Source organism: Delphinapterus leucas, chromosome 9 (genome assembly GCF_059928025.1).
Source record: "Delphinapterus leucas isolate spDelLeu-1000000601 "Yukka" chromosome 9, BTC_Dleu_Yukka2, whole genome shotgun sequence".
In the NCBI taxonomy this organism is placed as follows: domain Eukaryota; kingdom Metazoa; phylum Chordata; class Mammalia; order Artiodactyla; family Monodontidae; genus Delphinapterus; species Delphinapterus leucas.
The window spans coordinates 85,319,527-85,344,454 of record NC_143137.1 but is presented as its reverse complement, the minus strand read 5'-3'; the positions used below and the strand labels follow the sequence as shown (position 1 = coordinate 85,344,454).

Below are 24,928 nucleotides of genomic sequence, written 5' to 3'. Positions count from 1 at the left end.
GAACACTTATGCATAAAGCTTCTTTATTTTGGATTATTGCATAAGATATCTTCCAGTAATGGAAGTACTAGATGAAGGGATATAAACATTTAATATGTGTTTATGAATAGCTTTTTGAAGAAGTTCTGTCAGTTTATACAACTGTCAGTACTGTATGAGTGTTCATAATAATTATCTTGGATCTTTGATAATTTGATGGTTGAAAAATGGTATCTTGTTTTAATTTGAGTATCTTGATACTAGTAAGGGTAGAAATTTTTCCTCTTGTTAACTATTCTATGAGTTGTCTGTTCTTGGCCTTTGCCTGTTGTGCACCCCATTCTGTGAAAGAGGAGAAAACTAAGGTATTGAGGTGGTGTAAACTACGGCACCAAAATGATTACTTTACAAGTTGATGATCAAATAGCTAAGCTGTGGCAGATCCAGAACGTGATCTCAGCTATCTCGATTTTTAGTCTTCTTTATGAAATGGGAGACAGTGATCATGACAAGTAAATGTGTATGGTAGGGTGGTGCACATTTATGTTTGACAGATGTTTTACTCCCATCTCTGACATTGGCTAGTTTTCTGACCTTGGGCAGGCCACTTGAAAGAAAATGAGTTGACTGAGTTTTCTCACCTTTAAAAGAAGAAAAATACTACCTACTTCACAAGACTGAAATATGAAACTAATATTTAGGGTCTTCATCTAACAAATTATTGTGCTGTCTCTATATTCTCAAATGGCTAATTTATGTAGTCAGTTACATGTAACTAGAGACAGAAGGAAAAAGAGATGTCTGGGCTTTCCATTTTCAGTAATTTTCTTTTGCTTTTTAAAGCTTTATCATGTATAATTAAAGTATTGAAATAAGAAGTAAATTTATTCTGATTAGGCTAAAGTTTATACACTAGACACTTGTATATAAAAAAAATCATAAAAGACAACAGTGAAGCTACAAATATGGCAGTTTCAGTTTAAAAACTGGTTCTATTTCTACTTATGGAGATGAAAACAAAAATTTAATGAGTGGACTTAGTAGAGTATTTAAAAAACAGGATGCAGAGGAGGTGTGAATTATAGTACTTTTTTGTGAAACACTGGAAGGAGAAGATTTATGGACATTTTTTTCTAAGGCTAAACTGAGGTGTAATAGCAAGCATTCCTATGTTAAAATGCTATTTTAAATAACTGATTTTTTTTTAAAGGTTTATTATTTACTTTTTAAATTTATTTTTGTCTGCGTCAGGTCTTAGTTGGAATCTTCATTGCAGCACGTGGGCTTCTCTCTAGTTGTGGCGCGCTTGTTCCAGGGCACGTGGGCTCTGTAGTTTGTGGCACCTGGGTTCTCTAGCTGAGGTGTGTGAGCTCAGTAGTTCTGGTGGGCGGGCTTAGTTGTCCCATGGCATGTGGGATCTTAGTTGCCTGACTAGGGATTGAACCCACGTCCCCTGCATTGCAAGGTGGATTCTTTACCACTGGACCACCAGGGAAGTCCCAATAACTGATATTTTAAATTAATCTGAATTTATCAATCACAAGTAACTGCAGAACTACCGTAGTAGTTATGCATTTCAGGGAATTTATTATATAAAACCATCTGCTCTACTAATAGTAATCCTGAAGGAACTGCTCAAAACAACCAGTTTGCTTGCTTTGTTATGATTAAATAATTGTTGTATTGTTTTTAATCTTACTACAGTAGTGTTTGTGATTTTATAAATTATTTTAGGTAGAAAGGAAATTAACATTTTTTCATCCCTACTATATGTTAAACACTGTGCCAGATATTTTTACACTGTGTCTTATTTAACATATCGGCAATTTATGAGGTAGATATAACCTATATTTTACAGGTAAGGGAACACACTCTGAAGAGTTAAGTATCTTGCTTGACTTCAAAACCTGTTCTCTCTATCCCGTTTCTCCAGAATGCATCTGAGGTCCCTTAGGACCTGGCTGGGACTAGGCAGGTGGTGGAGGATGCATCGCCATGCAAAAGGATGGAGGTTTCAGAGTTGAGCATATTTAGGGAGTGGTAGATAATCCGCTGTAAATAATGTAGCAGTTCTCACACCTTTTGATCTTAAGAGTCTTTTACACTCTCAAAAATTACTGAGGACTCCAAAGACCTTTTGTTTATTTACTGTATTAGAAATTAGAAGATATTTAAAAATACAATTTACTTTAAAATAATGATAATAAAACCATTCCATATTAACCTGTATACTATATTTTATGACAAGTAATTATTTTTCAAAAAGTTATTGGTGGGAAGAAGCATTATTTTTATATTTTTGCAAATTTTTTTAATGTCTGGCTTAATAGAAGAGAGCCGGATTCTTATAGCTGTTGCATTCATAGTGTTGCATTGTCACATTTCACAGTGTCAGGTACCCTCTAGAAAACTCCGCTGTACACTCCTAAAGGGAATGAAAGTGTTTAAAAAAAATCTTGTACTAAAGTCTGTGCATTTGCATATTTACAGGTGAGGAAGCATAACTTAGTATTGTTAGGAAAAGAGTTTTGACCTCGTGGACTCTTTGAAATGGTCTGGGGGTGGGCCATCACCAGATTTTGAGAAACAGTGAAATAGTGCATGATAAAGGCTAACATGAGGCTGAGACATCTAGGTAGGGATCAGGTTTTGAAGGTTCTTGAATCTATGCTGGATACTATAGATCAGTAGTAGTAATTTTGAACAGTAACACACTACAGGTCTTAGAGTTACAGGGAAAGCAGGCAGGTGTTAAGAAAATAGACATTCTGTTTGAACACTGCAGCAGTGTTTCCCCACCTCCAGTTGTCCCCTCACCACCCCAGCCTGCTTTACTTTGAGCCTTCACTTGTATCATTCAGGTTGGTTCTGGTAAAATGCTGAGAATCAGTACTATAGGTCTCTGCAGATCGCTGCATATTTTAAGAAAAGTAAGCAGTCATTTGACAGATTTGTGCTGCAGAAAGTTGATTCTGATGGTAGTATGAAGAATGGATTACCGGATTGAAGGAGAGCATTTTTGAAGCTGTTGAAATATAGGGAGTGAGGTATGAGGGCCAGAGCTAAACTAAGACAGTAGAACAGAGAGTGTACAAAGGATCTGATAAGGATAAAGGAAGAGGTCTCAATGAGTCACTAGATGTGAGTAGTGAAGGAGATAGGAATGTTGTAGTATGGCTCCAAGGTTTCTAGCTTGGTATACCGTCACTTAAGTTGGAAGGTACTGTTTGGTAGGGTAAGGAAGAAGAGAGGAGAAACAAGCAGAGGAGACCAAGCAGAAGATGGTTGGAAGAAATTTCAAAGTCGAAGAGAATGAGTTTAGCTTTGGACACGTTAAAAGGAGGTGCCTATGAGACATCTTGTGGAAATGTAGAGCATGAGAGAGCTGACGGGACAGAATTAAAGCATGTAAGAGTTATTTGAAAGCAGGAAAGTGGTGAAACGAGCTTATTCAGACAAGCCTATAGAGTGACCAACTTTAGGTTGAAGAGCATCAGCATTTAAAGAGCAGCTTCTAAACGGAAGTGCTAGTGATTGCTCCCAGGAAGGTGTGGTCAAAGAGGAAGGAAGGGAACCCAGAGGATGTCAGAAAAGCCTGGGAGAGTTTCAGGAAAGGAATAGTCACCAAAGTCTGATACAGTAATTCTGGGAGGACCTGTAAGGTGAGCTTGAGAAAGCACCCATTCTCTTTGCCAAGTAGGAGTGATTTGGTGACTAGAAAAAGCAGTTTGGGGTTGGGGTATGGAAAAGCCAGACTATAGTGGGTTGAAGAAGAAATAGGCGAAGTGGTATAAATTTCTTCCATTTACTTTTAACATTCTGAAAGGAGATGGCAGAAGCCAGAGGAAGACACAGATCCCCTCCCACCCTCTGCTTTTTAAAAAAAAGATGAGATAGGAACATTTTTCATATATGCATTCCTTATCTATTTCTTTTTTGTGAAATGATTGCTGTTTAAGTATAATTTTAAAAGACAGATAACAAGAACTTGTCTTTTGGTTAAATAAGACCTCTGAAGTTTTGATTTAAGGCTACGATTTGATTTGTTAAAAAGTAGGAGGGGAGGAAGGACTGAAAGCCTGGCAAGATCTTAATGCTGCATAGACTAGATAAGTATAAAAAACTTCATCGTTGTTAAACTGTTCAATATCGTGGCTTGTAGGTGTTTTAAAAATTAATAACAGCTTTACGGAGATATAATTCACTTAGTGTAAAATTCACTCATTTAAGTTGTGCAATTTAATAGGTTTTAGTGTATTCACAAAATTGTGCAACCATCATCGCAATCAGTTTTTATCACCCCCAAAAGAAACCGCATACCCATTAGCAGTCATTTCTCCCTTCCTCCCCGCTCCCTGCAGACCTTGGCAACCACTAATCTACCTTCTGTTTCCATAGATTTGCCTCGTCTAGACATTTCATATAAATGGAATCAGTATTCTGTGACTGACTCCTTTGACTTAATGTTTTCAAGGTTCATCAGTGTTGTTGCGTGGTCAGAAATACTTCATTCCTTTTTAATGACTAAATAATTTTCTGTTGTATGGATATACCATATTTTGTTTATCCATTCATTTGTTGATAGACAGTTTGCGTTGTTTTCACATTTTGGAATATTTTGTATATAATAATACACAAGATGTAATATATTTGTATTATTTTATGAATAATGCTACTATGAACCTTTTACACAAGTTTTTGTTTTGCACAATGTTTTTGATTGTCTTGGGTATGTACCTACAAGTATGTTTAACATTTTGAGGAACTGCCAGAGTGTTCTCCAAAGCTGCTCCATGTTTTACGTTTCAACCAGGAGAATGCACATTTTCCATTCCCACCAATTTCTTTACATCCTCACCAATACTTGTCACTGCCTGTCTTTTTTATTATAACCACCTTAGAGGGTATGAAGTGCTATCTTGTGGTTGGCTTGTAGGTTTTTAAAATATCTCAGTAAGCTTATATAAATGGTGCGGTATGTCTAACATGTCTTTAAAGCTAGAGTGAAAGGAAATATTTTCCAGTCGTAGCATCTGAGCTAATCTTAGTCCTTTCCCAGTGCCACTGGTTTAGTTAAGATTTTCTTACCTTTGATGAATGTCCAGCCAAACATATTTATATTTTAACTAACTTCAAAAGTGGAAGTGAACTTTTAAGTAACTTTCCAGACATGGCTCACTGAGATAGCACAATAAAAATTTACCTCAAGTGTTAATTCTCAAGGATGTTTTCCTGTATTTAATTTTAGAATATTGTTAACTTTTTTCCTTCAATATTTGATATCTAATTTGGAAAAGATTGAAACTGACAGTTAGACATTAACATTTAGATAGATTAAAATTTTTTGTTCGTATGGTAAACATTTCTGGGTTTCTATAGCACTCAGTTCATTAGATTCATAAACATTTACATTTCTGATTTCCCCAGACTGAAAGCCTCCAAGGCTACAGACTGGGACTTAGTTAGCTATCTCTGTATCCCCATTGCTTAATATAGTGCCTGGCATTTAATAAGCATTAATGGCCATTGCGTTAGCAGAAATTGTAGCGAGCTTAATGCTGTAAAACAGAGTTTGGCTCTTCAGGTGGTCCAAGGGGCTTGTCTCTTAGAGCAGCATGAGAATTGCTTTTTCTTCCTCTTACCTACAGGTGTGCAGGCACAAATGTTGTTTTATTTTTAGTATCCACTGAAAAAAGAAAATAAAAGATAAAGTATTAGACTGAATTTAGTAAAACTTTTAAATAAATACATTTTTATTAATTGTAATATTTTCTACATAAATGTGAAAAATAGTACGGTGCGTATTTTTCTCTGGACACTGGTTGATATGCATAAGGATTGAGGGAACCACTTAAAGTAACTACTTGTATATCCTCCACCCCATGATTAATTTTAATAAAATGTCCACTTTTAACTTTTGGTTTTAGATCTCATTAAGGAAATCCAGATAACATGTCACTGACATCTCTTCAACAGTAGTGGTATCTTGTAAATCGTGGGTGTTTTGGGAGTGATTACAGCAATAGCTGTTGTTCTCTCCTTGCCTCTAGTTTCTTGCCTCATCTAATTCATTCCATATATCATGCTCACTTTCCTAAAATATCACTTTCAAGTGTTGGCATCTGTGGGATAGTGGAGGGCATACGGGTTATAAAATCAGAAGATGTGGGTTTGAGTCCCCGTGTTGCTGCCTAGTTCAATTTTCTTTAATACATTTATGTAGAACCGTATTGGAAGCATGTTTTTATTTTTATCATCGAAAAATATAAGTTCACAAAACCCTCAAGGCTCCCTTTGATGACCATTAAAATTATTGGAATTTTAAATGCCTAAGGCAACTCAAAGCATCAGACCCAAGCTCTGCTTTTTTTCAAACTATAATTATATGTCTGTCTTACGAATTTCCCTTTCTCCTATCCCCCTGCTGCCTATTTTGTAGCTTTTGCCCTGGTTTAGAATCACAGGCCAATAGGATAAAGTCTACACTTCTTAACCTGGCCTTCCAGAGCCTTCTTAACATAGTCTCTCATACCTTTCCAGTATTAAACTCCTGTACTCTGCAGTGTGTGTCCTTTCGTTCCTCTGGAATGAGCTATTTCTCATCCTTGAGCATACCCACCGAATGAATGAAATCTTGCTTATCTGTGTTTGTACTGTTGAGCATATTTTTCCCCTTTCTTAGAAAACTTTCCTTCTATTTTATAGACAAATACCTTGAAGATCAAAACACTAAAAATTTAGAATGACTTTACCACATTCACCCAGAACTCAGAAGTAAGAATTGTAATTAACTCTCACTTTCTGAGATAAATATATTAGCCCAGTTTATCTTAAAGCACTTGTTCTCCATTGCAAATTTGATTTTTAATACCATGGAAAAAAAGCCTTCATTAGATTTGAGTTGAAGGCTTGCTAAGGCAAGTCCAGTGCCATGCAGTTCTTCTAAACCACTAGTCTCTTCCAAACAGGAATTGAACCCCTCTCCCAGCATTTCATATTTCCTGTAGTAGTTAAATTTTTTAGATTCATGCATTCAAACCTTGACTGTTATCTCCTTCCATCTGAAATAGCACAGATACTTGTTTCTATTTGTATAATATTATAGTGTCTGTGAACTGGCTTATAGCAGATATAAGTAGTTGCTCCCCAAAAGTTTTTCCTAGAGAATGTGGAATGTGGATCATGTTAATCTCAGAGGCTTTGGGGTGTATGCTAATATCTACATTTCCTATAGTAACTGTTTTTAGATGTAATCTGCATTTGAAAAGCTATTTAACAACAGTTGAGTAGCTACCCTTGTAGGCTCTGAAGGAATGCAAAAATGGCAGCCCTGTCATCCTTCCATGGTTCCTACCATCCACCATTCAGAAGATGTTCACCGAGTACCCACTATGCCCTAGGTACTGTGTTTAGAATTGATATTTGAAAATATGACAGTTGTTGCCCTTAAGAAGTTTACTGGCTGTGAATAGACTTGTGAGAAGCAGCAAGAAGTTTTCCTGGGGGCAGTGGATGGGCTTCAGGGGGTTTGCGAACCCTTTCAAATTATACATAGTGTTTTGTGTGTAAGCTCATTGGGAGAGGGGTGGAGAAGGTTCTTAGCTGTTAGATTCTCAAGGGGTTTGGGTTCCAAAAATCTTAGAAACTCTAGACTAGTAGAAAGATAATCAGCTTTGGAGTCATCAGGTAGTTAATTTCTGTCCTGGCCCTGTTATGATTATAAGCAGGTTATCTAGGGAAATTGGGAATATAATACCTACCTAGAAGGACCAAGATAATATGTATGTAAAGCTTCTAATGTAGTACATAGAAGGTGGTCAATAGCAGTTAAAGACTTGGTATTACTTTAAGGGAAGTGTATTCAAGATTTAAACCACAGAGGCAGGAGAGCCTAAATCTGCCTGAATAGAACATGGACAATTTCAGCATGGAGGCCACATTTGACTTGACTCTTGAAGGAAGAGTTGTCATGTGGATTAGGATAAAAGGCATTTCAGAGATAGAAAGCAAACAGCACTTGCAAAGACACAGAGATAAGAACTGTGGGTTTTAGATGAGAGGAACAGGGTGGCAGTGTAAAAAATAAGCAAAGCCCATATACCCAAACAAATAGGAGGGGATTCCCAAAGGGAGAGCAGCTTAAATGCTGAGCTTGAGATGAATATAATATTGGCCTCAGCATTCCTGAATGTTTTGGTGAGGAGTGTTTTGATGTCTCATTATTGTGGCATAGTTGTTCACTCTTATAATGTATGGTTTGTTTGGTATGAAGGATCTTTTTATTAAAAAATTTTTTTTGTCTGCCTGGGGTCTTCGTTGCTGCATGCAGGCTTTCTGGCTTTCTCTAGCTGCAGCTAGCAGGGGCTACCCTTCCGGGGGCTATTCTTTGTTGTGGTGCGCGGGCTTCTCATTGCGGTGGCTTCTCTTGTTGAGGAGCACGGGCTTAGGCGCGTGGGCTCTAGAGCACAGGCTCAGTAGTTGTGGCGCACGGGCTTAGTTGCTCCGCGGCATGTGGGATCTTCCCGGACCGGGGCTCAAACCTGTGTCCCTGCATTGGCAGGCAGATTCTTAACCACTGTGCCACCAGGGAAGTCCCTGAAGGATCTTTTAAAAATGGAGTTCCAGAAGCCCAGTGTTCTTAAATCTGGTAATTTTACCTTATCCCAGATATATAAAGTAATACACTCTCTGTTTATATTGTTCTTAAGTGGCCAGATCAGTGTTTTTCATTGGCTTCTGTTAAAAGTGCCCTGTAAAAAAATTACATTTAAAAGAGTCTTTAGAACCTCAGCAAGTTATTTATAATGGTAAGCCTCTGTTTAGTTTGGATTCCTCAGCATATTTGAGTTTTCTAGGAGATGACTGAGAGATTTTGAGACTACACATTTGGGGCTAGAACCAAAGTGAGAAAGGAAAGGAGTTCTAGCTCCCGTGCTATGAAAATGTGGAGAATGTGGCTTTTCTGGACACCTCCCCTCACTGTGTACACTGGATTTACTCATAGGTCCTAGACCCTTTGATGTTAAAGGGAACAAGAAAGCTGTTTAAGGAGCTTGTTACAGGTTTTACGGTTAGAAGTTGGCAGAGCTGAGTTTGTCCCAAATAAGCAAGATGTACAACAGTAAGATGCTTTTTCTATGACATGATGTTGCTTAGACCAACAGTTGCATTCTTATTCTTTAGGGAAAAAGTCAATAAAGGGAAAAAAAGGGGGGCATAAATATCGAAAATTATAGAAAACTTCTTTGTTGGTATAGATTTTTGGTTGTAGCCTATTTGCAAACCAGCTTAAGTGGAAAAAAAAATATTGCAGTAGAATACTGCCCTTGAGTTGCTTTAAGGACAGGAACCAAGAAATGGAGAGCCATCTGTAACCTGGGTGACTCTTCATTTCAGCCCCTCTGTCTTTCTGTGGTTCTCCATATTTATCAGTTTCTGTGTCTATCTAGGGCTCCTTGGATACTTGTCTTTGCTTCTCTGTGCACCTGCTTTACTCTTAGCTGTCTGCATTTGACTTTCACTGCTTGGGGCTGCACCTGCTATTGAATAAAGGCATCCCTTACAGTGATCTAACCTATCTCATTCACTGTATCTCAGTTTAGGGGAAGAACTCATTATGACTAGAATTGCTCTATCTCACTTTCACATTCCTGAAATTCACATCACATCAATCTACTTGCCACCGATGAAATGGGTTTTGTGTAGTATAAATGTGTGGAGTTGACCAAGGTGGTGAACTTGTTCAGATGTGATTGGTAGGTACTTTTCTTAAAGAGAAAAGGGATAGTCCCCTAACTAGGCAGGTAGCCCAAAGTGTATTTGTTTTGAAGCAAAACAGCAAAAAAATTTTAACTATTTTAAGGTTTCAGCCCCAAATAAACTCCACCCACCTTCTTTCAGAGAAGGGAAAAAGAAGCATAAAGAGTCCTTGTGAGTTGAGAGAACATTCTGTTGGCTCTGGCAGAGCATTATTTCACATATTCAGAACATATTAAACGTCAAACTTGTAAGGTTTCTGTGTAGAAACTGTAAAATTAAGATAATCTATAAGCTGCATATTTATGGTACTTAAGATTTAAGTTGTAATTTTTCAGTGTTAAAATATGGAACCAGAACATTACCTTCTTGCAAAGAAGTGTAATTCTAAAGATCAGTTTTATTCAAGTATTATATTGTCATTTTTTTATTCTCTCTCTGAATATGTATCTGAAATTTATCACTGTCTCAAAGACTAATGTATTTTCTTCACAATAGATTTTGCATTAATAAAATAAATCCAATTGTAGTTCCCAGATCATCTAAAACCTAAGTGCTGTAATACTGTGTTTGCCTGGTTGTCAGTGTGCCTCTGTCTGTGCTGTGTATCTGCTTGCCTGTGCACCTCTGTCTTCTTAGCTTTCTCTATCTACTCTGTCCATTGGCCTCTTTGTGCCTAAGATTCATTAATGGGTGTTAGAGATAAATCTGGATGCACTGTGTAATTTAGAAATTTCCTGTAATTTATGCCTAGTTGTTTGTAATTCTTTACTTCTAGTGCTGTAAATAGGTTATATGTAAATGCCAAAGAGGAACACAGAGTAGGTGGGTATTAATAATAGGATTTCGCAACTATTTGAAGAAATTGAATATGTTCAAATATCTCTAAACCCATTCACTGGCATTATTAGATGTTGTACAAAATAACAAATATTTTTCATTACTTTATAACTTAGATAGTAGAAGATTAATTATTAAAGTAAGAAGCACTCTTTTAATGTTCAGTATACCAGATGCTTTGATCTTTTCATTTTATGGAAAAGTAAAGAGGATGGATATTTTAATAGTTCAAAAGCTAGAAATTTTTTTGTGTGAAAGGATTCAAAGAAACTGTTATTAATGGTAAAATGAAGGCTTAAACTAAGCTTCCTTGAATGAGTAATTAGGTGGGCAGTGGCTAGCTCTACTTCCTTGGCCTCCTCTTCATTCCTTTAACCCCCACTGTAAGCTGATTTCAAGCACTACCATTCTGCTGAAATTGCATTTACTATGGTTGCCTTAGATCTCCTGGACATATCCAGTAGACACTTTATAGTAGTAGTGTGTAGCTTTCTTGTTGCCTCTTTAGCATTCAGCACTGTTGACTTTTTTTTTTAAAGTCCTTCCTGCCCTTGATGTTGAAGCATCATTTATACCTAGTTTTTCCACCTACCTCTTTAGTCTCCTCTATTATTGGCTCAGATGCAGCATACTTTCTATTTTTCATGCTCTTAGGTCTTAAGGGAAATATAATTAAATATTGGATATTTAAAAATAAGAGAGAATCTTGCAAATCTTGTAAAGTAGACTACAGTGACATGAATTATTCTAATGCTGCTTAAGAGTTTCAAAGAATAATAAAATATTGATATTTTCTCATTCTCTACATTCTTGTGATGGCTGGTAGATTATTCTTAAGGTATTTTTGGAAAATGCAATTTAATCTAAACCAGAAGTATAAAATGAATATTTAACCAACACATTTAATTTTCTGTTGTTGCTTTATTATATGCCAGTTTTTATACTGTTTACAAGCCATGTTTTGTTTGCAAACCATATATTGTTTATGCCATATCTAATATTTTCAAATATGTTCCAAAATGATCTCACATTCTGTTGGCCAAAGCAAGTTATAATGCCACCTCAACTTCAAGGGGTTGGGAGATAAATTACACCTTTTAAGTCGGAAGAACTGTGAAGCCACATGTGGTTTTAATATAGGAAGAGTTGAAAATCAAGCTATTAATATGATCAGTCTACCATATGACAGGTGTAGGGGATATTATTATGTATGGTGGTTAAAACATGGAACCAGGACTTGAAATAGTGAGGGAGTGAGCCATGCGGTTATCTGGGAGAAGAGTATTCCAGACAGAAAGAGCATTAAGTGCCCAAGTATTTGAGTTAAGAGTGTATTGAAGGGATATCAAGGAAGCCAGCGTGCTTGAGCAGAATGGGTGAGGAAGAGAGTAGTAGATTTGTAATAGTGTTGGGAGTTACGGCAAACTATCCAGGGTTCTTGTAGGTCATTGTTAGGACTTTGGCTTTTACTCTAAATGACATGAGTTTTACTCTTAGGTATGATGTTAACTTACATTTTAACAGGATCACCTTGGCTGCTGTGTGGAGAATAAAATGCAGAGAGGTAAGGATACAAGCAGAGACTGCTTAGAAAGCTATTTGAGCTGTTCAAGCAGGAGGGCCTGGAGACAGTGACAATGAATATGAAGAAAAGGGATGGATTTGGAAGGCAGTTTTGAGATAGCATTCACCAGATTTGGTGATATGGGAGGGTGAGGAAGAATTTATCTGAGCTAATGTGGACACTAAGTGGTAGTGATGAGATAGGGAATACAGGAGGAAAGATAAATTTGAGGAGTTGGGTACTGAGTTCAATTTTAGATGTATAGAGTTTGAGTTGAATTTAGATCTCAGGCCAGTCATGGTTGGCCCTGTAGCTCTCTAATTTATTGTGTATGGGTGATCGTTGAACTCACGGAAGAAGATGAGATTTCTGAGATAAAGAATATATACTGAGAATAACAGGGAAGAATATGGAACATTCGGGACACTTAAGTGTCTACTTGAGGATGATAAACTCTCAGTCCTAGAGAGTTAGGAACAGAACCTGGAGGGTCATGTAGAGGGTAAATGGATTGAGGAGTTACAAAAAGAATTGTGAATTTGGATTTAACCCTGAATTTGGGAATAGAAGTCATGGGTGAGCTTGTCAAAAGCACTGAGAAGAGGGTAGGACAAATTTGCATTAAAATTTTTTTGAATGGATTTTATGTTATTTTTTTAAAGCAGTGGGAAAATTACTCCTGTCTATGAAATCCTATCATATATATGAGTTGTCCTGAAAGGTAAATCTGCTGTAGACATTTTAGGGAAAAGAGAAGTTGGGGAAGGGAGTGAGGATTGCTCAGAAAGCTAATAAATGTACTGTTTTGGTTTATTATTCTCCCCTCCTCTCTTAACCCTGGATCCCTTCTCCCATTTCTACCCTCTTACTGCCAAGCCTTGTGTTACTGTTTACCTGGCACTCTATACTTTTTTTTTTTTTAATTTTAATTTTTTGGCCGCATTGGGTCTCCATTGCTGCATGCAGGCTTTCTCTAGTGGCGAGTGGGGGCTACTCTTTGTTGCGGTGCACGGGCTTCTCATTGCGGTAGCTTCTCGTTGTGGAGCATGGGTACTAGGTGCGCAGGCTTCAGTAGTTGCAGAGCGTGGGCTCGGTAGTTGCGGCACGCAGGCATAGTTGCTCCGCAGCACGTGGGATCTTCCTGGACCAGGGATCAAACCTGTGTCCCCTGCATTGGCAGGTGGATTCTTAACTGCTGCACCACCAGGGAAGTCCCTCTACTTTTTTTTTGGGGGGGGCAGCTGTTTTATTGGTAAACGTACATAACGAAAGTCAATGTTTTAACTGTTTTTATGTGTACAGTTCATTGGCATTAAGTACATTCATGTTGTTGTGCAATGAGGATTCTTTTTTTTTTTTCTTTTTAAAATGAGGATTCTTAAAAAGGAAAAATCATATACTGTTAGGAGAGTCATGGAATGCTTAATAAGCAAGTGCTTTCAAAATGAGCCTAGAAGGATAGGTGAATTTTGGTGGAGGGACTTTATAAGTAGAGGGAACCCTATGAGCAAACAAATAAAGGTGGGGATAAAGAAGAGACTTCAGGGAACAGCAGTTAGCATTATTAACTAAATAAGCACAGTCAAAAAGAACATTTATAGAAATAACTCATATAGTAGGGCCGTTGGTGAATTTATATATTAAGACTTCTAAATAAACAAGGAATTGGTTAAAAATAGTATGAATTTTTAGAATAATTGCTAAATCAGTTTTTCAGAGGTAAAAGATTTGGTCTTTGTCATTCATGAAATGTTCTAGCCAACAGAAGATTTATAATTTAAATAATAAATTTTATTTGATTATAGGGGATATGCTTTAAAATATTTTACTCCCAGAGATTGCCAGTGTACCCACACTACACATTAAGTATTATTACAGGAGGTTTTGTATGGCTCAGAGAAGTCAAGCTGACAATGAAGTACCAAGTCACCCTAATGGCCTCATCCTATTAGAAATTAGCTTGTACCTAAGAATTGTCACTTCACAAAGCGATGCAGAATACTGTTTTGCCTGAGACTTCACTTTGTAGTCTAAAATGGTAGCTGAATTATAAGAGTTTTTCATTTTATTTTAAAATAAGCAAGTTCAAAAAAGATCCACCATATTTGGGTAAACTTTTTTAATGTAATAGTTGTCTAAAGGAGTCAGTTTGCCAGTGTAAAGAGACTGGTGAAACATTTAGGGACAAAGCCAGTCTGAATTAGAGTGTTTTTCCTCCTGACTTGTATTTAAAGCACAAATATTATAATAATAAAGCTCAAATTCGACCTCATAAAAATGAAAGACATCTATAATACAAAAGGTAATGCAAGATAAGCAGTAGATTGAGATAAAACATTTTAACCACATTAAACAGTTGGAGGATTATTGTCTAAAATATATGAGTAGCTTCTATATATAACACTCCAATAGGAAAATTAACAAATGCTAAGAAAATTAACAGAAGAAAAATGCAAATAATTATTTAAACGTGGGGGAAAAGTCACCAACCTATTCAGTAATCAGAGAAATACAAGTTAATTAATGTTAACTTTTGAGGGGTCTATCAGATTCCACCAAATTTGGTGAAATTCAAAAATTGATAATCATGGCAATTCAGAAATTGATAATAGCAAATGTTGGCAAGGATAGAGAAAAACTAGTATTCTGGATCTGTTAGGAAGGTAAACTGGTAAGGCATTTTTTGGAAAGCAGTTTGGCCATTTGTAATAGAATTGATCATGTGTATACTCTTAGACCCATCATGTCAACTTCTAGGAATCTTTTCTTTAAAATATTTGCATATGTGTGTAAAATAGTATGTCCAAGTATATTAGTTACAGCAATTTTTTGTGAAACAATCTATAAAATATCTATTAATAAAGAGGCTTAACATGGTTGGTTACTTCAAAGGGGAGGGATATGGAGGAGAGGTGATTACTCTTTCATTTATAATTGTGTGCAGAAAAAGTTAACACAACAAGCCTGTGACTGCTATCCTCAGAAAGGCCTACTTGTAAGATTGGCCCTTGGCTGGGGTCTGGGAACTTGGACTTTTGGGGAGGATTCCCATCATTCCATGATAAGAATGGCTCCCTTTGCCTTTACTGTACAAATATAGTTTTTGTTAAACACCTACTTTCCTTATGGAAATCTGGGAATTTGGTTCCTGCTAAGACAGAGAGTACCTGTATGACCAGCCACCAATAAAAACTCTGGCTACTGAGACTCTAATGAGCTTCCCTGGTAGACAGCATTTCACCAATGCTGTCACAACTCATTGCTGGAGTAATTCAGTGGGTCCTGTGTGACTCCATTAGGGGAGGACTCTTGAAACCGTGTGCCTAGTTTCTTCTGGACTTTGCCTCATGCTCCTTTCCCTTTGCTGCTTTTGCTTTGTATACTTCAGCCGTAATAAATCATAGCTGTGAATGTGACAGTAGAGATAGTCCTGTGAGTCGTCCTCATGTATCACTGAACCTGCGGGTGGTCTTAGGAGCCCATGCCACAACTTGACATTATGGTTTGAATGTTTTAGCATCTGCACGCATTGCTTGTATAAATTTTAAACTGTTAAATTTAATATATTACATATTTAAATTATATGTATGTATGTGTATACATAGGCACACATATATACCTCATCTCTAAGAATATGTTGATGGGTTTTTATATGTGTGTATTAGCACCCATATATTCTGTACATTTTCCCCCTGGTGATAAAAGATTGAAAACTTTCCTTGGTGACATTGTAGGTAATATAATAAAGAAGCAAATCAAAAACAAAGTGTCTTCAGGTATGTTATTTAGGACAAGGGGCTTATTACTTTAAATAAATTATTTTAAATTACACTTCATTTTTTATCAGTTTCATATGTCAGTATGATGGTAAACCACAAAGATCAAATTTCAAGTAGCATTTTAAATGTATACTCTCCAGTTATACAAACTCTATTATCTCAGCTTATTGAACTAAGTTATAAATGTGATAGTAGGGTGCCAATTCATTGACTTTGTGATGCTCTGAATATGGTATCAGTGCCCATTTTGTTTAAAAGACTTGCCATGCTTTACTGAATATGTGATACATGGAAGATACTAGGTATTGTGGAGGAATAAAGAAAAATATAAAAGATTATCTCTGGAAGACAGAAAATTATTATCTTGGGTGGCAGCAGTGGTTGTAGTGATGGGATAAAACCTGTTAACAAATGATGGATAGAAGAAGCGGAAATGATAAATACTATATGACCAAGATCTACTTTTGGAATATATGCTACCTGAGGGCAATATATTGTTCACCACTATATCTGTACCACCTAAAAGAGTACCTGACACATAGAGTAGGTTAGGAAAAATGATATAAGACCAGTCATCCTCATGAAGGTGATAATTGAATCTTACTTTTTCCTTTTATTATAGGTGTCCAGATCCAGTATGTCAGCAAGCTGAGAAAGTAGGTTTTATTTGAAAATCATAACAGTTAATTCATGAGTTGAGCAGAGCTATCTAATGTTATATGAATATTGTGTGGCTTGGTAATCTGAGACACTGTAATGGCACTTAGCAACAACTAGCTGGTTCCTCTTCCTTTAGTGGTTAGGGCAAACAACTATATAGGTAGAGATATTCGAAGACAAAAATCATGCCCTTGGTAACTTGGGGTAGGAAGTTATGTGCAAGATTTCTTGCAGAAATCTTGATAATTATATGTAGGTAGATCCTAGTTTTTATCATGATTGAAGTTTGGCTTTTTGTTTGATTTTTGTGTGTTATATGAAAGAGGAGCACTGTTTATCGTTATTACAAAGAGATATTCGAAGACAAAATCATGCCCTTGGTAACTTGGGGTGCACATAACTTCACAGTAGTGTGATCTGGCCTTTTCCGGACCAAGTCTAATATAATGCCAGAACGAAATACTTTTTGCAGGAAATTATCACTATCTAATTTCAGAACTTTTTCATCACTGTGAGAAGAAACCCCATACCCATTACCAGTCACACCTTACTCCCTTTCACCCCACCACCCTGGAAACCACTAATCTACTTTCTGACTATAAATTTGCCTATTCTGGACATTTCATATAAATGGAATCATATTATATATGTTTTTTGTGTCTTCTTTCACTTAGCATAACGTTTTCAAGATTTATCAGCTGAGCATGTATCAGCACTTTATTCCTTTTTGTGGCCAAATAACATTCTATTGTATGACTAGACTACATTTTGTTTATTAATTCATTAGTGGATGGACATTTGGGTTGTTTCCACTTTTTGGCTTTTATGAACAATGTTACTGTGAGCACTTGTGTACACGTTTTTGTGTGGACATACGTTTTTAGTGCTCTTGGGTATATTTACCTAGGAGTGGAATTGCTGGGTCATATGGTAACTCTATTTAACCTTGTGATAGTTGCCAAACTGTGTCTCTGTTAAGATTTTAAACCTTAATTTTACAAACAAAAGTTTGCCGGCCTAACTTGACTTTATCTCTACTTGGTCTTCTCTTCTTTTTGAAAAATGAAATGATTATGTGAAAGCACATCCTTTATTATAGTTAATTTTTTATCTTTTTAAAAACATAAATATCTTATATTAAAGCGTTTTTATGCATTGATAGGAAAAATGGGCCCAGCAGATCCCTAAATAGCAATTCCTTATGTGTTACTAGACTTGGGGAGTGGAATGGGAGGTTGCAAAAATATGGCTTGTAAAGTTAAGTCTGGTTTGCCAGGTAATTTTCAAGCTTTCGAATAAATAACGGGACATATGTGATCTCTGTGTAGATCCATAATGGAAGGATTAGGGAGAACATCAATGACAATTTATTCTACCATTCTGGAATTTGGCCCATAATTTATTTTGTCTAATGCAGCCTAGAATAGACTTGGAATATACAGTTGAAAATTGCTTTCTGAATTTTTAAATAGAAACTGTAGCTGGTAATGAACAGTGTGGTCTCAAGCATTGTACTGTGGTATGGCATCAAACCTTAGGGTACACACAAAAAGATTAAAATGCTCTTTAAGAACAAAAAAAAGATAGTATTTGAGTATACAAATAAAGATATTTTGGTATTTGCTAGTTTCAGTAACACGTCAACTAATCTGAGGCAGGTAATTAAAATATTTCCTTAAATTCCTCATCTGTTAATAAATCCTATATGGTCATCTCAGTCTTTACATATTTTTATTATTATTTTGTTTTGCGGTACGCGGGCCTCTCACTGTTGTGGCCTCTCCCGTTGCGGAGCACAGGCTCCGGACGCGCAGGCTCAGCGGCCATGGTTCATGGGCCCAGCCGCTCCGCAGCATGTGGGATCTTCCCGGACCGGGGCACGAACCCGTGTCCCCTGCATCGGCAGGCGGACTCTCAACCACTGCGCCACCAGGGAAGCCTCTCCGTCTTTACATATTTAAAGGCATGCTCTATGCTAGATGTTGGGTATGGTGCTTTATACGCATGGTTTAATAAACATAAATGCATTTTTTTCTGTCTCTACTCCTTGACATACATTAATTAATTATTTATTTATTATACTATTTTGTTATGCTCACCAAATTTTCTCTTTTTCCTCAGTCATTCAGAGGGTTTCTTTGGGACTTCCCTGGCAGTCTAGCAGTTTGAATATGGAACTGGAGGGATTTCCCTGGCAGTCCAGTGGTTAAGACAATGTGCTTCCGATGCAGGGGGCACGGGTTCGATCCCTGGTCGGGGAACTAAAATCCCACATGCCCCGCAGCGTGGCAAAAACAAACAAACCAGCAACAACAAAGCGTTTCTTAAATCTTTTTATTTTTAATTGAAAAGACAATATAATTAAAGGAAAGAAAATTAAGTTACCTATCATCCTATACTTAAAACAGCTATCTTTCTTCGTTGGCAGTGGGACTAGAAAGTTAAGGGACAGGTTTGGGAGATGTTTATTGAGGTGGACTCACCAGAACTTGAAACTGACTGGATGTGCGAGGAAGCAAGTGGACATATAAGGGGGAAGAGTCCAAAACTACTAGGAGGTTTTTAACTCTGAATGGTTAAGGAGGGCAGAGGTGCCACGGAAATAAAAAGGGACATAGAAGCAGGTGAATTTCTTTTTATCTAGTTAGGTTTGAGTTGCTGTTGTGGATGTTCCATAAGCAGTTTGAATATGGAACTGGAGGGATTTCCCTGGCAGTCCAGTGGCTAAGACTTTGCCTTCCAATGCAGGGGGTGCAGGTTCAATCCCTGGTCGGGGAGCTAGGATCTCACACACCGCACGGCCAAAAAACATAAAACAGAAGCAGGGACTTCCCTGGTGGCGCAGTGGTTAAGAATCCGTTTGCCAACGCAGGGGACACGGGTTCGAGCCCTGTTCCGGGAAGATCCCACATGCTGTGGAGCAACTAAGCCCGTGCGCCACAACTACTGAGCCTGCACTCTAGAGCCCGCGAGCCACAACTACTGAGCCCGCGCCCCTAGAGCCTGTGCTCTGCAACAAGAGAAGCCACTGCAATGAGAAGCACGCGCAGCGCAACGAAGAGTAGCCCCTGCTCGTTGCAACTAGAGAAAGCTCGCCCGCGGCAACGAAGACCCTACGCGGCCAAAAATAAATATAAATAAACTAATAAAAAAAGTCTTTAAAAAAAATATGGAACTGGAACTGGGGAGAAAAGTCAGCAGAAATAGAGATTTGGGGATCGTCATAAATGTAATAGTTAAAGGCGTGGTAGGCAGGAGATAAACTTGATAAAAGACAAAATCTGAGGAGAGAATAGTTCAAGAGAGAACACATGCTTTAAGGGGCTGGATGCAAAGGACCAGAAAGGGTTAGAGGAGAATCAAGAGACACTTGTTTCATGAAATTGAAGAAAGGAGTTAAATACTTTGTAGGAATTGAGGATTATGGTTTTGATGCCTTTTGGAGATTATTGGTGACTTCATGAAAGTAGTTTTCAGTGTAAGTGGTAGAGGGAAGAGTGAAATTTTCAGGGGGTTCAGGACTTAATGGTTCCCCAGGAAGTATAGGTTTCTCTTTAAAAAGTTTGGTCTGTTGACCACAGCTTTGTGGCAGTCTGGCCTAGCAAAAAATAATTTATTTCCGTATAGTGGTAGATATGAATTGAGCTTTCTTAAACTGCAAAGGTGAATCTTCCTGTGCTACATTTTTGCAAAGATGAAAATATGAATTCTGCATCCATGCTATTAATTTGAGGGGTCTTCTTTGTTTTATTTTTTAGTTGGACAGTCGATGTTATTGTAACTTAATGTGTTAAACCTGGCACTCAATATTCTCTAGCTCACTGTATGTTTATATTATATATTTTGGAATAATGAGATTAGTGACGGATTGCTTTGTAATATTTTGAGAGTCTGGGCTTGGCAGAGTATTCCTCAGTGGAGACTAAAGGGTAAAGAGCACTATAGTGATCATGTTTCCTTAAATCAAGACACATAACTAGATAAAGGGAGGCATAGCCAGAAGCCATAGTATTAATACCCAGGTTTTGGAATTTTTGAGCAATTTGCTGTGGGGACAGTGGGACAAAATATTTGAAGTTGGGATTGACCTGGAAAATGTGGAACCAGTGGTTACACGAGTTAAATAGTTAGAGGGACATGAGATAAAGGATGATGAAACAGATGAAAGAGTTGAAGGCTTTGTGAGTAGAAACAAAATAAAGTAAACCTGGGAGCTGTTTTTTTTTTTCCCATTTGCTGTATTAACAAAACAATTGCATTGTCCTCTTAGTTCAAATAGGATTCTACTTTTTTTCCATAAAAAATATAGCCCAGAGGTAGGGAGGGGATAAACTTGGATTATATCCTCCTAATATTTTGATCTTGAGAAAGTACTGTATTTTCTTTTCAAACCAGAGAACAGGAGCCTTTCCTTTAAGAAAAGGAAACCATTTGCTTGTTGTCTAGGGTGTGCAAAAAATGATTATAGTCTTGCTGTGAAATTTTTTTATTACCTTTTTTCTTAAAAACTTCTATGTTTTGCCATATTCATTGTTTTAAAATATAAAGTCTGTAGTACAAAGTTTTATTTAAAAACGAATTCTCAAAATGAAGATCCATTGCTTCATCTATTCAGGGAGGATTATAAAGCTACTATGTTGAGGAGATCTCCTTTGCTGTTATTTGATGGAACTAGGAATTGAACCCCAGCTTCTCTGACTCAAAGCTGTCTCATTGTGAAGTGGTAATGAAATTTAAGGAGTGTGAGAAAATCGTTTCCTAAGTTTACTGGTCAATTCTGATTTGCATCCGTTTCTTCTGAACATAACCACCTGAGAAGACCTAAAGAGTATATTGACTTGCTGCAGTTTGTCACAGGTTATGCTTGTAGTAGCTGGTATTAATAGAATAAGATATGGTCTGCATCTTCAGGGAACTCATGTTCTACCAGGGATGGTGTATGTGCACATATAAATAATTATTGTACATTGGCTGACGTCCTAGATGAGAGGTATATAGCAAGTGCTGTGGGTAGAGATGAGGAAGCAGTATGGGAGGAAGTAGAAGATGGGATTGGGTGCCAGGACTATTCTCAGGGAATGTTTCAGCAAGATAATATCAGTACTGAGCTAGAAAGAAGTGAGGGGTTTGCTTGGTAGACTACTAGGAAAATAACTGAAGCATCGAAATCAGGATGATCAAAGAGTAAAAATCATTACTCTTATTAATACCCAAAGACTGGTAAGATTGTCAACCACTGCGCCACAAGGGAAGCCCCTGACTTAGCTTTAATGAGAAGGCATAGCTATGCATTTCTGAAGAAGAATGGCAGACAATTTAGTCTGTCATGCAGCAGTAGGTAAAGCGTGAGCAAAGATAGGAAGATGAATTTTGAAAGGCAGAGTTTCATATTTTGCACCTAAAGGTAAACGTTGCAGTTGTGTAGCTGAAAGACCCGTTAGTTATTTTAGTTGCTTTCAACAGTTATTATTAGAGGCATACATAGTTTTATATAAATATATTTGTAGAGATTTAAGAACAGCCAGTTAAGTTAGAGATAGTATATGTTTGGTGGAAATTATACTCTGATTTTACTACTTGCTGCCGTTACTTTATATTTGAGGTTTAAAAAAAATTTATTTTGTCTTAGTAAATCATCCACCTTATGTGGTTGGATTAGCGCAGTAGTATTACGATTGAGGGGCTTTTGTGACTGATGGCATTAACATTTCAGGCATAAAACCAGATGAATTTTTTCATTTAACAGTTATTACTGTGTGCCAACTATGTGCCAAACGCCCTGCCTTTTAAAATTCAGATGGATTTTCCAGTATTTGCCTCAGAAATATTTCAGAGCAATGGCAAAAGCAGTACTATATAGGTACTCATATATTTTGCTACAGTGTAACTCTAAAACTTGAAGTAATTCCATCTTATTTCACTTTAAGGTAATGTTGTTTGGATTTGTATAGTGTGTGCATATTTACTAAAATTAGTGTCTTATGAAGCTGTTTTTTAAGTGTTAATGGCATTCAGGAATTGGGGGCAGCAGTGTGTGGCCTAGTAACAGTACGAGAAGGCTTGAGCTCCAGTATTTATTTATAGGCCATCTTATACAAAAAGAATTTGAGTTAGCTTAATTTTACTTTAGCTCTACTACTTTTCTGTCTGTTTTCTTAATTGTCCTGGTTGAAAATCCAGCCAACAAGTAAGTTTAACACCTGTTCCTGTCTACATTTATTCTGAATTCTAAGTCTGTTTGGTGAGTATGAAGAGAATTAGGTAAGTTTTAGCGGTGGAGCTAACACAGCTTGCTGATGGATTGACTGGATGTTGGGGGTGAGGGGAGGTGGAGGTAGGAATCATGATTATTCCCAGCTTTGAGGCTTGAGCAGCTGTTGAATGGTGGTGCTCTTTGGACATGGTTGTGATGCCTGTGAGACACCCAGTGGACAATTGAGTAGACAGTTCGCTCTTTGACTGGAGAGATTCAACAAGTGTCACAAACACATTGTCACTAGCTTTGGTCCTTAGATAAACAAGGGAACTGTTCTACCATTTTAAAGAACCAAATCTTGACACACAACTGGATACCTTAAAGGGGATAGTCATATTGCATGTGACTTTAGGGGCCTCTGAGAATGAGTTATTGATTTAGGATTGGGGAATAAAACTTCTGTGTTTTTAAGAAATAAAGAGAAACTAATTTGTTTGGAACTTTAAAACAGTGAATATTAAACTCCATTTTTGTTTGCATCACAAATTCTAATGTATTAGAGACATCTCTGACTTATCTGAGAAGGCTAATTAAACAATTCTTGAAATCACCCATTTTAATGTGATTTGCATTGCACTAGCTATAAAGTACAATAAGATAGTCCAGTCTCTTCTTTCAGTTTTATAGTCTAATGGGTGACGCATTAGACTGTAAATACTTTTCAGAAGTGCTAATAAAACAATACTATTGACTACTAAGTGCTGGGAACTGGGAGCAATGAGGAAGGGAGTGTTCAAGAAAGACTTAGGGGCTTCCCTGGTGGCACAGTCGTTAAGAATCTGCCTGCCAATGCAGGGGACACGGGTTCGAGCCCTGCTCCGGGAAGATCCCACATGCCTCAGAGCAGCTAAGCCCGTGCGCCACAACTACTAAAGCCCCGCGTGCCTAGAGCCCGTGCTTCGCACTGCAACGAGAAGCCCGCGCACCGCAACAAAGACCCCAAAATAGATAAATTTATTTTAAAAAAAATAAGAAAGAAAGCCTTCAGAAAGGAAATAACACTCTAGCCAGAGTCCTCCTATTAACTCACCAGCAAGAGGAAAAATTGTAGAACTGTGATGATGAGGGGTGGAAGGGTGCTTCTGCTGGTGGTGGTAAATAATTCTATATGGCTGAAGCGTCATACTCTTGAGTAAGAGTGTTATAAAAAGAAGAAGCTGGGAAATCAGACAGGCAGCTTTCAAAATATGTTAAAATGAAAGGATTTAGTAATTTATCTAGGAGGTGATAGACCCATTGGAGGGTTTTTAAGCGTGGGACAAAGTAAAATAATCAGGCTTGCTTTTTAGAATAGAAACTGAGATAAGAATGGAATTATAAGAGTTTATTATGTGACTTTCTCAAGACTTTTAAGGGTAGTTGAAAATGTCTTTCTTAAAGGTTTTTTGTTTGTTTGTTTAGTTAAAAAAAGAAAGCGCCACACATGATAAGGGGTGTCAATAGTACCTATAAGTTGATGTAAATATACCATTTAGCTATATTTTTGCCAGTTAGGACAGTAAACGATTCAAAATATTTTCATGCTTTAGTGTAATTATGTATAGCTTAATAAATGATTTTATTAGTGTTTAGTTCAGTGCTGTTCTCATACAAACTGTCACGTAGCACTGTAGTTACGAATAATGTTCCTTAGTATATTATGGCATGTTTCTCAATTTCATATTGACAACTTCACTACAGACAATGGAAATGGTGGTCAGAAGTTAAAATGAAATGATATGTGTAGGTACTTTCCATTTCATATAGTTAAATGAACTTTGGTGGTGCTATGTCTCCTCCCAAGTACTATTGGGACATTAAATTTGGTGTGGTATTCAAAGAACAAAACTGTCTTCTTTCGTTTAGGCCAGCATTCAAATCTTATTCTAAGATTAATTTATTTAACATATAAGCATTAAATATTCTCCAGGGATGCCGGGCATTACACATTTTAATCTGACAGTAATCTTGTACTCATAGAGTTTAGAGTTTAGTAGAGGAAATAAGATGTATTCTCTTTATATATTTATCATAAAGAGAAGGAAATGGTGTTTCAAGAGTACATATACAGTCTAAAGAAGGGAAAGATTATTGTTGCATGAGGGGAGTAAGAAA

At 37.1% G+C, this 24,928-nt stretch overlaps 1 protein-coding gene across 8 annotated transcripts in view; it reads left to right on the top strand.

Moving 5' to 3' along the window:
* The window catches only part of PTPN12 (protein tyrosine phosphatase non-receptor type 12), an 86,588-nt gene that overhangs the window by 3,050 nt on the left and 58,610 nt on the right, over positions 1 to 24,928 (top strand). Inside the window, exon 2 of one of the 8 annotated variants that reach the window (XM_089917049.1) lies at positions 16,541 to 16,574. The exons of the other annotated variants lie outside the window; for them this stretch is intronic. Within the exon in view, the coding sequence (XP_089773175.1) occupies positions 16,541 to 16,574 (34 nt within the window). The remainder of the gene's footprint in view (positions 1 to 16,540; positions 16,575 to 24,928) is intronic. 8 annotated transcript variants of the gene reach the window in all.